Raw genomic sequence first — 17,577 nt, 5'->3', positions numbered from 1 at the left:
CTTTCCAGCTGGACTCAACTTGACTAAGTCATGCCTTTAAAGGGGAGGGATGGGGGGGATTTGGGTAGTTGTTGTTTCTTTCCTGAATGGAATGGATTGAAGTCTCCAGCTGCTTCAAACCAGTCCTGAGGAATGTTGGAAGATCACGTGGTCTGAATGGTGGGAGGTGAAAGAAGGAGGGTCATCTTTAAAAGAGAAAAAGCCGTAGGAAGTTTTTAATCCCTCCAAGGGTTGCAACCAAGTGGGACAAAGGCATTTTGCTCCCGAGGGAGTCAACATCATTCCTGTTTATCATGGGAAAATGGCTCTCCTAACCACACAATTACCTCCACTAGATCAATCAGATCCCACAGATTAGGCCTCCTCCGAATTCCATCCGCTGGCCAGTGTCAACTGGCGACTACCCGGAGGAGAGCCTTCTCTGTGGCTGCTCCGACCCTCTGGAACGTGCTCCCCGTGGAGATTCGGACCCTCACCACCCTCCAGGCCTTCCGCAAAGCCCTTAAAACCTGGCTGTTCCGACAGGCCTGGGGCTAAAGAGCCGTTGCCCCCTTTCGAATAGTATGATTGTTGCGTTTTTTAACTATGTATTGTTTTGTGTTGTTGTTAAACTGTCTGTATCCCCCTTTCCCTTCTTTGAGTTGTGAGTCGCCCTGAGTCCCCTTAGGGAAAAGGGCGGCATACAAATGAAATAAAACTCTAAACTCTAAACTCACACAATGTTACATCTTCCTACACAAACACACGTTTTGGGAATGGCTGCTTCACCCCCAGCGAATTGCAAATCTTGCATCTCTCCTTTCCACCTCCCAATTCCAGTAAAAACCCAACAACAGGTGCCTCTTTCGAAGTTGTATAGCGAGGAATACAAAAAGCCAAGGAAATAAAGTTAGCATGGATTTGTGTTTGTGTTATATGTGCTGGAGATGTTCTTTTTGTCCTCTTTCTGTTCTCTCTGCGCCCCCCCCCCACCCTCAATTCCAAATTGCGCACAGCTGTGTTGGTCCATCTGGAGGAAGAGACAGATGGGAAATTACTCTCCCCTTTCATGGGAGGGCAAATCAAAAAGCCGCAGAGGAAGCTTGTGAGTTTGTCGAAAACTCATCGCAAAGCAGCAGATATAAAAAGGGGTGGGGAGGGTAGAGGTATCTGGATGGGATTAAACAAAGGTGGAGAATCTTATTATTTATTTATTTATTTTATTTATTTTATTTATTTATTATTTATTTATTTATTTATTTATTTATTTTTAAATAAGATTTTATGGTAAAAAGAAAATACAACATCCATAACTTGTAAAAAACATACAACTACATTTCGAGATATTCCCATACTATCAAATCATTATAAACCCCAAAGGTTAGGTATCTTATTCCTTCCCTTCCCTCTTCTCTTCCCTCTTTCTTCTTTTTCCATACCCTTTTCTTCCCTCCCCCCTTACTTCCTTCTCCCAATGCCTTCCCTCCTTTTCTTTCCTCCTTTCCTCCTTTCCTTCCCCCTCCTTTCCTCCTCGGTCCCCCCCCTCCTTCTCACATACCTCCCTCTTCCCTTACTCTTTCCCTCCTCCTTCCTTTTCTCTTAATCTCCCTCCTTTCCTCCCTCCTTCCTTCCTTCCTTTCAACTCTCCTTCTCTCTTCTTTCCCTCCCTCTTTCCCTCTTTACTACCCTCTCCTCTTCCCTCCCTCCTTCCTCCCCCAGTTTCTTCTCTTTCTTCTCTCCTTCTTTCTTCCCACCTTCTTTCCCTTCTCTTCTTTCTCTTCCTCCTCTTTATCCTTCCCCCCTTCTTCTGCCTTTCCTGTTCCTCTCCATCCTGACTTCCCTACTGTCCTCCTTCCCTCCCCTCTAACCTTTATTTATTTATTTATTTATTTATTTATTTATTTATTTATTTATTTATTTATTTATTTATTTATTTATTTGTCTTGTATGCCGCCCACTCCCGAAGGACTCCGGGCGGCTCACAAAAGACAAGGGGAGGGGGATAAATAGACAAAGATAACACAGTTTCCGTGGGGCTGGATATTTCACAAGCCCCACCCCGGTCTGCTGGAGCAGCCAGGACTTGGTGGCTTTGCGGAAGGCCGGGAGGGTAGTAAGGATCCGGATCTCAACAGGGAGCTCGTTCCAGAGGGCTGGAGCTGCAACAGAGAAGGCCCTCCCCCGGGGAGTCGCCAGCCGACATTGGCTGGCAGATGGAATCCGGAGGAGACCCAACCTGTGCGATCTAATTGGTCTGAGAGGTAATCGGCAGGAGGCAGTCTCTCAGGTACCCAGGTCCGATGCCATGTAGGGCTTTATAGGTAGCGACCAGCACCTTGAAGCGGATTCGGAGACTGATAGGTAGCCAGTGCAGCTCGCGGAGGATAGGTGTAAAGTGGGTGTACCTGGGTGCACCCACAATCGCTCGCGCGGCTGCGTTCTGGACTAACTGAAGTCTTCGTACACTCTTCAAGGGCAGCCCCATGTAGAGGACGTTACAGTAATCTTGCAATAAGAATCTTGCAATAAGAAGCAAAGCCGTAAAGCCACCAAGACTTGGCTGTTCCGGCAGGCCTGGGGCTGTTGATCAATGTCCAGCCCCACCTACACTGAATGGATGATGTGCAATTTTGATTATGTACTTTTATTTTTAAATTTTAAATGTTTTTTATCTGTCTGTAAGCCGCCCAGAGTCCCTAGGGAGTGGGAGGCAGACAAATTTTATTAAATTGGAAATTGCAATGGGTCAACAAGTGGACATGGCAGAGACGGAAGAATTTGTTTCTGCTGAAGAAAATAAATTTATTTTTCCCCCCACCAGGAAATGGGGCCATTTCATCCCCCTTGGAGGTGAATGGTAAATCCATACCAAACAATGGGTTGATTCCTTCTTGGTGGTGAGATCCTGTTCCAGAATGAACCGATAAAGGTCCAGGGTTGGGAAAGAGAAGCAGTGGCTGACCATTCTGAGGGACACAGTTAGATGGCCTCAAGGGTTCTCAAGTAAGCATTGCCTCACTGGAACTTCCTACCGCAGAATGTCATGGAGGGACGTCACTTGGATGCCTTGACAGAAGACAAGTGGGATGCAGAGCAGTTGGCCCTTAACAGACCCTCCTGGAGAGAAGATAGGACCTTCCAGATCCAAGAGATTCTGGTCTGGTCCAGATCAAGGTATCCTAGAACAAGGGTCTCCAACCTTGGCAATTTTAAGACTTGTGGTCCACAAGTCTTAAAGTTGCCAAGGTTGAAGACCCCTGTCCCAGAGGCCTTCCTTGTGGGACCAGAACAGAGGCTCTACTAAACCCATCTTCTTCAGTCTTGGAAACTTTAAGAATGAATGGACTCCAACTCCCAGAATTCCCCAGCCGGCATGCCTGGACCTCAACCCCTCAGTCAACATGCATGGCCCAAATCTCCAGCTGGCTAGAGAATTCCAGGAGTTGAAATTCATGGATGCTGGCTGAGGAATTCTGGGAATTGAAGCCCACACCACTTAAAGTGGCCAAGGTTAAGAAGCCCCGAATTATTAGGCTGTGGTCCGAGGCAGCTATCCTGGTCTCTCAAGAGGAAATGATGGGCACTATACAAAGCATTCTCCTCCTCTGTTAAATCCCCTCTCTAACCGATACCGGAAATGGGTTAGGTCACCATGACATAAACCTTATTGTTGGACTGAATCCCTAGGAGATGGACACAACTTGAAGAGACCGGCATTCACAAGATACAGCTTCTGTTCTCGCCACATCAAAGAGCACAATCTTTTGGGAAATCAAGTAAGCAAAAATTGAGGGACAGCGATGACCCCCCCCCCCCCAGGATTCTAGGGACAGCTATGCCCCCACTGTCCACTCTGGCCTGGATCTTGGATTAAAATGTCGGTCAAGCAGTTTTCTGGCTGCTTACATATTCACATACGCAGACACAATGGAAGAAAATGGGCCAGCTGAGTACGAGTCCTCGGCTGCGGAGAAGCTGCCCCTACTGTGAAGGAAATGGGAAGGACACCTAGCTGTTCTTTAGCAAGAGTGAATCACTCAGTGCCAATCTAAACCCTGTAGCCTACATTGGAAAATAACCATCTGGCTATTTAAACACGCCGTCCCGAATGTTTGTATTGTTTTATGTTCTTCCCCCTGTATGTTATTTTCATTTCATTTTCATTTCATTTTAATTTATTTGTATGCCGCCCTTTTCCCTAAAGGGACTCAGGGCGGCTCACAACTCAAAGGGAGGGAAAAACAAACAAAGTTACAAAAAACATAAAAAACATAAAATAAAACATAAAATTTTATTTTATTTGTACTTGTAAGCCGCCCTGAGTCGTCCCCCCCCCCCCGGATTGGGCGGCATATAAACCCATTAAATAGACAAATTGACAAAAATTGCGGAATGAGACAGAGCCAACACTTCAGCCTATCAATCACAAAACAAAATGGGGAGGGGGGGATGATTTTTTGGTGGCCAGGGTGGTGTACTCCCCACTGGGTGAGGCAAAGCACCACGCACCTCTGGGTGGATGCTGAAAAGCTAAGCAAGAAAGTATTTGGAGAAGAGACCACCAGCAGATGTGCTCAGGTAGACTAGACTGGGAAATGGAAGATCTAGCCAGCACAAAACTCTAATGAAGGGGGATGAAGGCATTTCCTGGTGGGTTCTTGGGAGTGGGTTTTTTTGCACACTGGAGAGAGGGGCTCTTTTCGCCAGCGTTGCCACTTGAAAATGGATGGACGTCAATAGCAATAGCAGTTAGACTTATATACCGCTTCATAGGGCTTTCAGCCCTCTCTAAGCGGTTTACAGAGTCAGCATATTGCCCCCAACAACAATCCGGGTCCTCATTTCACCCACCTCGGAAGGATGGAAGGCTGAGTCAACCTTGAGCCGGTGAGATTTGAACCGCCGAACTGCAGAACTGCAGTCAGCTGAAGTAGCCTGCAGTGCTGCATTTAACCACTGCGCCACCTCAACTCCCAGAATTATCCAGCTAGCACACTGGAGAGTTATAAGATGGCTGTACTTCAACTCCCAGAATTCCTCAGCCAACAGACTGGGAAACTTTACGATGGGTATACAGCCAGTGTTGGTGGAGATGTGGTTTTTCTCACTGGTAGTTCCTTGATTAGAGTATTGCTTTCTGCTTTATTGTTTGTCTGGTGTTAATCCATGCTTATCAGGGTATTGGCTGCTGGAAAGATTGTGTTCTAGTCTTTCTTTCCCTGGCCCGGCTCGGAAATTTCGGGAGTCGGAAGTCCACCCATCTTCAAGTTGTTACGGCTGAGAAACACTGGACTAGAAGATCTTTGGGGTCCCCTCCCCCTCTACAATTCCATGTTTCTAAAGTCACCTCCGTATCATTGAGAAAGTGATGTGAATACATATATGAACTCAGTCATGTCCCACTGAACAATCTTGGACTGACTTCCCAAAACCTCCCACTTCAATATTATATATTGGGGCAGAAAGAGAAAAAAGAAAGAGGGATCAACAGTGGTGTATCCACAGCCACCCAGGACAAAGGATCTGCTTTGATATCTTGGATCTAGCAATAGCAATAGCAGTTAGACTTATCTACCGCTTCATAGGGCTTTCAGCCCTCTCTAAGCGGTTTACAGAGTCAGCATATCGCCCCCAGCAACAATCCGGGTCCCCATTTTACCCACCTCGGAAGGATGGAAGGCCGAGTCAACCCTGAGCCGGTGAGATTTGAACAGCCGAACTGCAGAACTGCAGTCAGCTGAAGTAGCCTGCAGTGCTGCATTTAACCACTGCGCCACCTCGGCTCTTTCATCTGCCTTGTAGAGGTCCCTGTGTTTAATTAGCTTTGACTTGGGGCAACTTGGAGAACGTTATCTGTCCGCCTGTATCCATCTAGGTCAGGGGCCTCCAATCTGGGCAACTTTAAGACTTGTGGACTTCAATTCCTAGAATTCTGGGAGTTGAAGTCCACAGGTCTTAAAACTCGACAAGATCGAAGACCCCTGACCTAGGAGAACCTTGCTGGAGAACGTTGCCATCAAGCTACAATCAGGTTGACCTTACCTAAAAATGTCCCAATGAACCCCAGGGCGAGGAAGCTGGAGGTCACCAACAGGATGCCCACTGCTATGAGGGTCACGCTGGCATAGTACCCCAAAAGACAATCCAGCAGTGGCAACTTGGGATGGCTCTTCATCGCTTCTCCGAAGCTGCAAGAGATGGAAAAGAAAGAATGGTTGACGTGACAACAGAAGCCTTCCTCGGGCGTTGCAGGCGGAAGGAAAGGAGACTCGGTAAATTACGATCGCTTCACGTGGCTAAAACTTTTACTGAAGGACTTTTTAGCAAGATAAAAACAATGGGAATGTTAGAAAGGAAGCAAAGAAAGTAAGATGGAAGCGTGAATAAGTAAGAAAGAAGATAGAACTAGAAAAGAAGAAAGAAAGAAAGAAAGAAAGAAAGAAAGAAAGAAAGAAAGAGGAAGGAAGGAAGGAAGGAAGGAAGGAAGGAAGGAGGGGAGAGAAGAAAGGAAGGAAGAGAAGGAAGGAAGGGAGGGTGGATTTCCAATCTTTTTAATAGCAGGTATAAAATATTACCTTTTCTCTCTAAGCTTACATAGTAATTTCCTCCTTCCCATAAGCGATCTTTTCTAATCTTCAAACCCATATTTCATTTTTCTCTTTTTTTTTCCAGCAAAAAAGTCCAGAAGAAGCATTTTTTTAGAATGAGCATTTTTGCCCTGGCAAACAGAAAACTCAATTTCCTGCCTTGCTTTTAGTTTGCTAAGTGCAAATGTCTTGTTTTCTTTCTGTCTTTCTCTCTCTCTCTCTCTCTCCCTCTCCAAACGCAGCAGACTGATACTAATACCAAACTCAGGTGCTCCGTGCCGCACTTATGCCATCCCTGGAAGGAAAACAAATATTGGATGACAGAACACGTGAGGTGGATGATTTGTAGCTGGGGAAGGGGGGGGGGGGTATCCTTCTGGCAAGATGAGAAGCAAACAGCCCCAAGCCCACCCCAAGGAACAGGTAGGAGCCGCCTCTGGGGTTTCCCACTGTGAAAAACTTCCAGCCCAGGAGGGAACCTTGCAGAGTTGAATTTGATGTCATTATAAACAGGGCTCGCGTTTAATACTCAGCAGTCAGCAGAAGTCTTTCATAATGATTTTCCTATTTCTGATTCTTACTGTTTAGAAAAGTCTGTTGTTATGGAAATGGCTGGTATGTATTGTTATACGAAAGGAAAAAGGTGAGCTTTCACGTTAATATTTTATTCTACTGCACCAAAAGGAGTTGGAAGGCCATGATTTCCTCTGCCCTTTTCCTCCTCTCTTATTGTCATTTTTTATTTTCTTTTATTTTCTTTGCTTTTTCGTTTTTCTTTGCATTTCTGCATTTTATATTTTGATAAATACATTTGAAACGATCATGCCTTCCTTATTTCTTTTGCTAACTGTATCCGTCAGAGGTACCAACCATCGCTTCATTTTTCTTGGCCTCCAACCTATTTCACTTGATGTCCGAAACAAATATAGGATAAAAGAGAAAAACGACACTATGAGATCCCTTGGCTTTTTAAGTAGATAAACTGCAACGTGGCATTTGAAGAGAAGGCATCTTTCCTAGTGCCCCAATTCTGCCAACACACACCAGCTTCAGGAGCTGGTTTCCCTTTCCTTTCCATCCCTTCGAACCGGCCCCTTGGCTGGTTAATCGATGATGGCAGAGTTGATTGAATGACTGCTTGAAGACAGCGATGGAGCATTGGGACACCTGGCCAGGTTTGCCATCTTCCTTTCGCTGTGACCCTCCCCCCCCCCCCATGCTTGCTCATGGTTCAACTCTTCTGCAAACAAGGAAGGGCCTTCCATTAGCCACCCAAGTCGAGATGCCTGTGTTTTCATGCCAGCCGAAAGTGTTTGCTCAATGGGCCACTTTCTCCCGCAGGCAAGATTGATGGTTTCCTAAACAGAGTTTTGTTTGCCTAACACGTGAACTCGCCCCGCACTATTGATAAATAAACCTTTCAGGCGTTCATATCTCTGGCCAATGCTGGTTTCCTAAGTTAACGTCATCGGTTTGGCATCTGGAAGTCAATCGGGTTCATGGCAGCTGTTACAATCCTTCTCGGAGAGATGGATCAATCAACCGGGGTCCATTGTTAATATAAACCCACTTTACAGACAGATGTCTCCCTCTGCTGACTTCATGCCCCGTTAAATCAGAGGGAGGGAGGGAGGGAGGGGGGGCTGCTTGGAAGAAACCCATGTGCCTAGCATCAGCAAAAACAAACGATGCAATTTTAAGGGTGCCCATTTTTGGTAACAGGATAAAAAGAACCACAACCAAACAGCCACATTTAAAATCTTGCAAGTGACATTCCTCTTTTGATGCTCTGGTCGATCAAACTCCTGCTGAGGAGAGATCTAACAGTTCCTTTTATCTGTAGCCCAATTAAATTCAACTTAAGACTACTGTACTGTGCAACTTGAGGGGCTGCCCTTGGATACGGTTCAGCATCTCCTTTTGGGAGAAGAGCCACTGTCCTCAGCCATGGCTCCCAGCCAGTTAAATCCTGTGTCCTTAAGGGGGACTGAGAAACCTACCTGCTCCATTGTTACCTGCACTCTATCCTTGCACACCTGAGAAAGGTCTTTCCAGGTGGGAAAGAGTTTCAAGAATGGGATTTCCTTCCCCCCCCCCCCCGCCCGCCCGCCACACACGAAAGAACAGCCTCTCTTGAAAACCTGTGGTGTCCCCTTCAGGGTGTCTTTCAGCCTATCTAATGTTCAGTTGATGTGTCATGTGATAGATAGATAAATAGCTAGATAAATAGATAAATAGATAGATAGCTGGATGTGTGGGTGGGTGGGTGTGTAGGTGGGTGGGTGGATAGATAGGATAGGATAAATCAGTGTTTCTCAACCTTGGCAACTTGAAGATGTCTGGACTTCAAGTCCAGAATTCCCCAGCCAGCATTTGCTGGCTGGGGAATTCTGGGACTTCAAGTCCAGACATCTTCAAGTTGCCAAGGTTGAGAAACACTGGGATAGATGAAAGAGAGGCAGAGAGAGTGAGGAAGAGGGAGAAACAGAGAGAGGGAGAAAGAGGGAGAGAAAGAGGAGAACTAAAGATAGGAGAGAGAGAGGGAGGGAGGGAGGAGAGAGAGAAATAGAGGGAGGAGAGAGGGAGAAGGAGAGGGAGGGAGAGACAGAGGGGGGATAGATGATAGATGAGTAGATAGAGAAATAGAGGGAGGTTCTTGAGTGCAGGTTCCCTTCCTTCGGCCACTCTTCTTCTTCGAAATGACCTAATGAAGCAGCCAATCCTTGACTGACCCTTTGGAGCCGAGGTGGCGCAGTGGTTAGAGTGCAGTACTGCAGGCCACTTCAGCTGACTGTTAGCTGCACTTCGGCGGTTCAAATCTCACCGGCTCAGGGTTGACTCAGCCTTCCATCCTTCCGAGGTGGGTGAAATGAGGACCCAGACTGTGGGGGGCGATATGCTGACTCTGTAAACCGCTTAGAGAGGGCTGAAAGCCCTATGAAGCGGTATATAAGTCTTAACTGCTATTGCTATAATGGAGTTTTGGAGCTCGGCTAGGCTTTGCCTGGGGCTGAGGGACACGACTCTTGAAAAGCTTCGCTGGAAAACTCGCCATCTTCATTTCAAGGAACTCCAGCTAAAGGGATGGATTTTTTGTGTGTGTGTGTGCCATGCAGTTGGACTTCTGCTTCTTGGAGTTCAGGGAAAGAATTCTGTCCTTCAACAGAACAACATTTACCGGTATTCCTCGACTTATGACCAGAATGCAGCCTGCCCATTAGGGGAATAAAACGGGTCACCCAGCTCGATTTTACAATGGCCTTTTTTTTGGGTAGCTCTCATGAAAGCAAACAGGGTGACCATTAGCAGACCAACTGTTCCCCGTGGGCCGGTTTAGAGAGGGGGGGGGGGCTGCAATTTGTTTTCAACTTTTATAGAAGTTTTTTTTAAAAAAAATGGTTTCCATGTCCATCATTTCTCTGGCTCGTGAGTGATGCCCAAGGAAGATTGCAAAACAACAACAACAACAACACCAAAAACCTTCAACCACACAGAACAAGCTTAATGCCGAGATTCCCTTTGCCGTAACCAGCCTCAGGACTGGAAAGCTGGAGTCCGTCTCCTTTTTCCTTGGTCCCATGGAATATTCATGACCCCAGAGGGTGTGAGGAGGGGGGGAGGAGGAAAGAGAGGATTTAGATTCAGCCGGTCCACACTCTGGATTTAATTCTGATTCCCGCTCAGCCTTGGATCCAGGGCAGAGCGACCAAACCTCTGGAGCTGTTGTGGATACGGAGGGAAAGTCAACACGTCTTCTTAGATTACCTTCCTTGCAACGAGAACATCTAAGGACACATTATCATAATGTACAGTACATCATTCATACGGGATTATTTGAGAGCAGAGTGGGGAGGAAAAGGCATTATGTTGCCTTATCCGAAGATAAGAGAGTTGAAATGACCTGAGAATTAAATGCACAGATAATCACTCCCTTTTTCTGTAAACACGAAGATTTGCTAAACCTTGAAAACGAAACTGGGCGGACGCCGTGTTTTCATCTCTTTCTTGAAAATGGGGAAAGGGGGGGGGGGGAAGATGCTGGAACTGAGATACTTCCTTGGGCTACCTAGTGATGAGGTAGACCCACAAGAGATAGAAATAATAGGAGGGGTGATTTGCCCCAACTTGGCACCAATCTAAACTTGGTAAAGAGCCTCGGAGAGTCCCGAACCAATTAAGCGAACTAATTGTCTCCTGCAAACTCCACTCCCCTTTCGCTCCTCTTTTAGTTCCTCTGGGAGGGGCCATTCACCGTCCACCTGTGGCCTTACTCCCAAGTCGACCCCTGTTCTTTAGCTGTTCCCTTCATCTGGCAACTCTGTGCATGCGCACACTGGGAACAGGCTCCAGCTGTTCTTCTGCCTCACTGATGTCTGACTCTGAAGGCAGCTGATAACTGTCAGACGGCCCTGTTCCCCTCTCTGCCTCCGACACAGAGCCCTCCTCAGAGCCTTCTCCAGACTCCAGGACTGGCCCAGATCCCTCCCCAACCTCTTCACCGTCCGAATCTGCTGCCAGATTTGCTGGCCAGTGGCGGGCCACAACACAGCCCAGGAAATGTGATTCTTTTCCTCCAGCAAAGCAATTTGGCTTGAAGAAACATCTGCCTTTGCTTGCAAGCCTCCATGAGATCTTTCCTCTTCTCTCTCGCTTTCCAAAGAGAGCAGAAGGCTTTTGCACACAAAACCTGCCTCCTTTACAAGCGAATGCATGGAACTCTCCTTCAACCTTTCCAAGTTTGGGGGAGGAAGCCCCGTCCCCCTTCCCAGCCTTCTGAAGGAGGCACTTCCCTCCAACTTTCCCCACAGAAAGGCCTCTCCAACACCCCCAAAGGTGAGACTCACCAGTGACTCCGCAGAAAGTTCAGCAAGATGATGACAGCTCCCAGGAAGTAGCAGGCTACGTAAGGAGAACGGAAGACGCGTGTGAGGGACCGGCTCCTGTGCTCCCATCTTCCGACCTGTACAGGAAAAAAAAATGTTTTTTTTTTTTAATTTAAAAAAAAGGGGCCAAAGAACCAGCTGGCCGAATGACCACATAAAACGAAGCCCTTTTGCAACCTCTAAGGTCTCTACGAGGAACAGGAAGCTTGGAAGGATCCCAAATGGGGACTTGTCATCTTCTGACAGGAAACGCGGCCTCATTGGTGGATTAGTAATTCTGTTAATCAATAGTCCCTCCATTCGGCCTGGAGCTTAATTTTGATTGATAGGCCTTCCTTCATTGACTCCAAAGGCTGATTCAGAGTTTCCAGAGCTTTTCCCAAAGATGCTGGGCAAGAGACGGACAGCTGCGTCATTGTCCGACGACAAACATCGGCGGATCGGTTCGTCTCGTCAGTTTCATAAAAATGTTGAAAAAAGGAGGCATAAGGATCGAACTCCGCAGGGTGCAGGTTGGCCTACAACAGTTGGTTTAGGGACCGTTGCAACAGTACTGAAAAAGGGACTTATGACCGTTTCTCACACTAATGGCCGTTGCAGCAGCCCCGCTATCAAAGTTCAGACGCTTGGAAGCTGACTCGTATTTATGACGGTCGCAGTGTCCCAGGGTTACGTGATCCCAGGGTTACGTGAGCCGAGGTGGCGCAGTGGTTAGGGTGCAGCACTGCAGGCCACTTCAGCTGACTGCTATCTGCAGTTCGGCGGTTCAAATCTCACCGGCTCAAGGTTGACTCAGCCTTCCATCCTTCTGAGGTGGGTGAAATGAGGACCCAGACTGTGGGGGTGATATGCTGACTCTGTAAACTGCTTAGAGAGGGCTGAAAGCCCTATGAAGCGGTATATAAGTCTAACTGCTATTGCTATTGCTATTGCTATTGCTATTGCTATCTATCCATCCATCCATCCATCCATCCATCCATCCATCCATCCATCCATCTATCTATCTATCTATCTATCTATCTATCATCTATCTATCTATCTTGGTGAAATGAGGACCCAGACTGTGGGGGCGATATGCTGACTCTGTAAACCGCTTAGAGAGGGCTGAAAGCCCTATGAAGCGGTATATAAGTCTAACTGCTATTGCTATTGCTATTGCTATTGCTATTGCTATCTATCCATCCATCCATCCATCCATCCATCCATCCATCCATCCATCCATCCATCCATCCATCCATCTATCTATCTATCTATCTATCTATCTATCTATCTATCTATCGGATTGTTGGGGGCAATATGCTGACTCTGTAAACCGCTTAGAGAGGGCTGAAAGCCCTATGAAGCGGAATATAAGTCCAACTGCTATCGCTATGGCTATCCCTTTTTGGAACCTTTTGACAGGCAAACTCAATGGGGAAACCAGATTCATTTAGTGACTGTAGGACAAACTTAACAATGGAAGGGTTTCGCTTATCAACGGTGGCAAGAAAGGTCGTAAAAATGGAGCAAAACTCACTGAACAACTCTCTGGTTTAGCCACAGAACTGTTGGGGTCAATTGTGGTCATAAGTCAAGGACTGTACTGGCCAGAGGATTGGGTCAAGCCTTGTCCCTCTGGCCTCTCATGGGGTGTTTGCATTTTTAACAGTGCCAAAACTCCAACAGAAGTGCGTACAGTCAAGGCTCTGGTTTCCCCAGTTGCCATGAATGGCTGTGAAGGTTGGACCGTAAGGAAGGCTGAGCGCCAAAGAATGGGGGCCTTTGGACTCTGGTGCTGGAGAAGACTCCTGCATTGAGTCCCTTGGACTGCAAGGCCATCCAACCGGTCAGTCCTAGAGGAGATCCACCCTGGCTGCTCTTTAGAAGGCCAGATCCTGAAGAGGAAACTCAAAGACTTTGGCCACCTGATGAGAAGGAAGAAGGACTCCCTGGAGAAGAGCCTCATGCTGGGAACGATGGAGGGCAAAAGAAGAAGAAGGGGACGGCAGAGGAGAAGGTGGCTGGATGGAGTCCCCGAAGCAGCCGGCCTGACCTTCAATGGACTCTGGGGGATGGGAGAGGACAGGAAGGCCTGGAGGGACATTGTCCATGGGGTGGAGATAGGTCGGACATGACTTTGCAACTAACAACAAAACTCAGGTGCATTTATGCTCGGCTAACCCAGATGCTCCTCACTGCCATTCTTGGCCAACCTGCCAACTAGTATCAGCTGGACAGGCTGGAGAGCCACCCACCAGCCCGGTCATTCATCCATATGGAGTGTTTGTTCCCAGGCAGAGATATACAGTTTCTGCTCATGCAGCTGGATAGGGTTTTTTCCCCCCCAAGGCCTTGCATTTTAATGGAGACCAACCTGGCTCCGCTTCTAGTTTGTTCCATTTTTATCCCCGGCTTTTCCGCAAATATACAGCAGGGAGCAGGGCTTTTCTTTCTGATAAGAGTCCTTAGGTGCCCCCAGGTACCACCTCTGTCGGGGACAATGCGATCCTAGCAACCGTGATGCTTCTGGAGAGGCTGGCATATTGTTTCATGATGGATGCGCCCAGAGAAAGAAAGAAAGAAAAGAAAGAAGAAAGAAAGAAAGAAAGAAAGAAAGAAAGAAAGAAAAGGGAGAGGAGAGGAGAGGAAGGACAAAGGAAGGAAAGAAAGAGAAAGAGATTGTTTCTGTGGAACGATCTACCCCCAGAGATCCAGACCCTTCCCACTCTCTCGGCCTTCCGAAAGGCCACAAAAACCTGGCTATTCCGGCAGGCCTGGGGCTGTTGACCTCCTAGATGAGGTCCAGCCCCACCTAGATTGAGTGTGTGATGTGTTGCTTTTTAATCTGTTTTTCTCTTTCCTTCTTTTTAACTTTTTATCTTTTTTAGTCCTGTATTTTGTAAGCCGCCCAGAGTCCTTCAGGATTGGGCGGCATATAAATTCATTAAATTTACAATTTACAATTTAGAAAGGAAGGAGGGAGGGAGGAATGGGAAAGGGAAGGAGGGAAGGAGAGAAAGAGGAAGGAAGGGAGGGAGGGGAGAGAAAGGAAGGGGAGAGAAAAGCAGGCAAAAAGAGAGAGGGAAGGGAAGGTTTTCTCCCTCAGAATGAAGGACTGTCCGGAGCAAATCCTATTTGTGAATGCTTGCAATTTCAATGCAAGCAGCCACAATGATGCCAACATGCCCCAAAGTTGGCAAATGACCCTCTGCCCCCTCCCCCCAGCCTTGCCCCCTGGCCAGCATGAGAAGAGGGGGAGGGAAAGAGGGGGGAGAGATGATTTTTAATCCTAGCAGAAACCACAAAGGAAGGAGAGAGAAGGATGGGAAGAGCGACTGCAGAGGAGGAGGAGAGGACGAAAGGGAGGGAGGGGGGGAGGGAGAACACCCTGCTAATTACTTTGTACAAGCCAGCAATTAAGCGGAGCCTATTTGCATGCAAAGCCTAATGAGCCTCTTTAGGAGCTGCCCTACGTGTGGCTGGATGGCGCTGGAACATCCAAAGGTGTCTGCACAGTGAGGGAAGGAGGCTGGGCGGCTGTCCATGACCCCCCCTCTTTCTCCCCCCCCTCAATTAGCCCCACAAGATCATTAGGGGCTCAAACGAGACTCAGCCTTGCTGCTAACGGTTGGCCAAGTTCATGCCATGACTGGCTGCCTGGCGTGGGCTTTCCCTGGGGAGAAAAGGCGGCCGGATGAGTTTTCTCCCACGTCCAATTTTTTTCTCTTTTTGCTAGAATTAAAGCCCCACCCGCAAAAAGGCCTTTGCAGGATTGGCAAAGGGGGCAGTTGGGGGGGTCTTGTGAATATGAGGACGCTTCCCGAAAGGGAAGCTCATCAGCCGAAGGTTGGGACAAGATTCTGTTTCCCAGCAGGGCCCATGTTTTAACTTTAAAAAAAAGGAAAAGACAAATAATGGAATAGAATAGAATAGAATAACAGAGTTGGAAGGGTCCTTGGAGGTCTTCTAGTCCAACCCACCACTTAGGCAGGATACCCTACATTACTTCAGACAAATGGCTACCCAACATCTTTTTAAAGACTTCCAGTGTTGGGGCATTCACAACTTCTGGAGGCAAATTCTGTTCCACTGATTAATTGTTCTGACTGTCAGGAAATTTCTCCTCGGTTCTGAGTTGCTTCTCTCCTTGATTAGTTTCCACCCATTGCATCTTGTCCTGCCCTCAGGTGCTTTGGAGAATAGCTTGGCTCCTTCTTCTTTGGGGCAACCTCTGAGATATTGGAAGACTGCTATCATGTCTCCCCTAGTCCTTCTCTTCATCAAACTAGACATCCCCAGTTCCTGCAACCGTTCTTCATATGTTTTAGCCTCCAGTTCCCTAATCCTCTTTGTTGCTCTTCTCTGCACTCTTTCCAGAGTCTCCACATCTTTTCTACATCCTGGCAGCCAAAACTGGATGCAGTCAATTGCAAAAAGGAATTCTCTTTGCTCTTCTTGGTACAGATTTATAGCCCAGAGTTTTATAGCAATAGCAATAGCAGTGAGACTTATATACCGCTTCATAGGGCTTTCAGCCCTCTCTAAGCGGTTTACAGAGTCAGCATATCGCCCCCAACAACAATCCAGGTCCTCATTTCACCCACCTCGGAAGGATGGAAGGCTGAGTCAACCCTGAGCCGGTGAGATTTGAACCGCTGAACTGCAGATAGCAGTCAGCTGAAGTGGCCTGCATTTAACCACTGCACCACCTCGGCCTTTTATACCCAAGCTCTGCTGGCTGGAGAATTCTGGGAGTTGAAGTCCACAAGTCTTAAAGTTGCCACGTTTGGGGACTCCTGCTTTAGTGTTCAGGCAGTTGAACAAAACTCTCCGCCGGAGGGATTGGGGAATTTCATTGATAGACAGAAATAAAAAACAGTCCTCGTTTAACGCCTGCCTCCCTTAGTGACCATTCGAAGGGACGATGGAGTGTGCGTGTGGAAAAAATCACCTTCCAACCAGTCCTTGCGTTGGTGATCTTTGTAGAGCAAAAATGAAAAGCCGAAGGAAGATTATAAGCGGCCTCAAAGTTCCATTTAACTTGGCTTCACGACCCGGTCGCCACAGCAGTCACTAAACGGGGACCGTCTGTAACGTCTGCTTTTCAGAGGCAGCCAGTCTCATAAGGCTCTTCTGAGATTCAGAGAAAAAGGAAACATACAAAGGCTGGAGAGGGAGATGGGACTTCTGCCAAGTCAGGTCAACGCTATTAAAGAGATGGATTCCTTATCAGGGGATTTGATCGGGGGAGGCTTTCAAGGGGGGGGGGGATTTAATCTTCGGGGAGGGCAAAAGGCAGCCAGGAGCTTCGCAGCCTCATGAAACCCAGGACGATGTATTGACTGCAGGGTTTAAACTCTCCTTGCCTCCATAATAAGGGAGCCATTTCCCCTAATTGCTTTCCTCTGGCAGACGAAGGTGTTAGGAATCGGGAAGCCGATAAGGTAGAAGACGCCTCTCGGCTGCCAAAGACACCCGGGTTGCAGCTGGGCCAGCCGCCCGCTCTCTCCTGCCCCCCTTCAGCGAGGCAAGAGAGGCCCAACGTGACCTCTGATCCATCTCCCCCCCCCTCTCTCTTTCTCTCTCTCTCCCTCTTTCCATCTTTCTCTCTCTTTCTCTTTCCATATCTCTCTGTCTTTCTCTCTTTCCCTCTTGCCATCTTTCCATCTCTTTCTCTTTCCATATCTCTCTGTGTCTGTCTTTCTCTCTTTCTCTCTTTCCATCTCTTTCTCTCTCTCTTTCCATCTCTTTCTCTCTCTTTCCATCTCTCTCCCTCTTTCCATCTCTCTCTGCCTTTCTCTCTCTCCCTCTTTCCATCTCTTTCTCTTTCCATATCTCTCTGTGTCTCTTTCTCTCTCTCCCTCTTTCCATCTCTTTCTCTCTCTCTCTCTTTCCATCTTTCTCTCTCTCCCTCTTTCCATCTCTCTCCCTCTTTCCATCTCTTTCTGGCTTTCTCTCTCTCCCTCTTTCCATCTCTTTCTCTTTCCATCTCTTTCTCTCTCTCTCTTTCCATCTCTCTCTCTCTCTCTTTCCATCTTTCTCTCTCTCCCTCTTTCCATCTCTTTCTCTCTCTTTCCATCTCTTTCTCTCTCTCTCTTTCCATCTCTCTCCCTCTTTCCATCTCTCTCTGCCTTTCTCTCTCTCCCTCT

General features: G+C 47.5%; 1 protein-coding gene across 1 annotated transcript in view; it reads right to left on the bottom strand.

The window, feature by feature from the left end:
• Positions 1 to 17,577, bottom strand: part of PEMT (phosphatidylethanolamine N-methyltransferase) — a 41,306-nt gene that overhangs the window by 13,300 nt on the left and 10,429 nt on the right. The window contains exons 3-4 of the mRNA XM_032238420.1: positions 11,411 to 11,526; positions 6,002 to 6,167 (exon numbers count right to left, since the gene is read on the bottom strand). Coding sequence (XP_032094311.1) covers positions 6,002 to 6,167; positions 11,411 to 11,526 — 282 coding nt within the window. The remainder of the gene's footprint in view (positions 1 to 6,001; positions 6,168 to 11,410; positions 11,527 to 17,577) is intronic.

The sequence above is a fragment of the Thamnophis elegans genome, unplaced genomic scaffold (genome assembly GCF_009769535.1).
Source record: "Thamnophis elegans isolate rThaEle1 unplaced genomic scaffold, rThaEle1.pri scaffold_165_arrow_ctg1, whole genome shotgun sequence".
Taxonomy (NCBI): Eukaryota; Metazoa; Chordata; class Lepidosauria; order Squamata; family Colubridae; genus Thamnophis; species Thamnophis elegans.
This window is presented reverse-complemented; position numbering and strand designations above follow the sequence as displayed.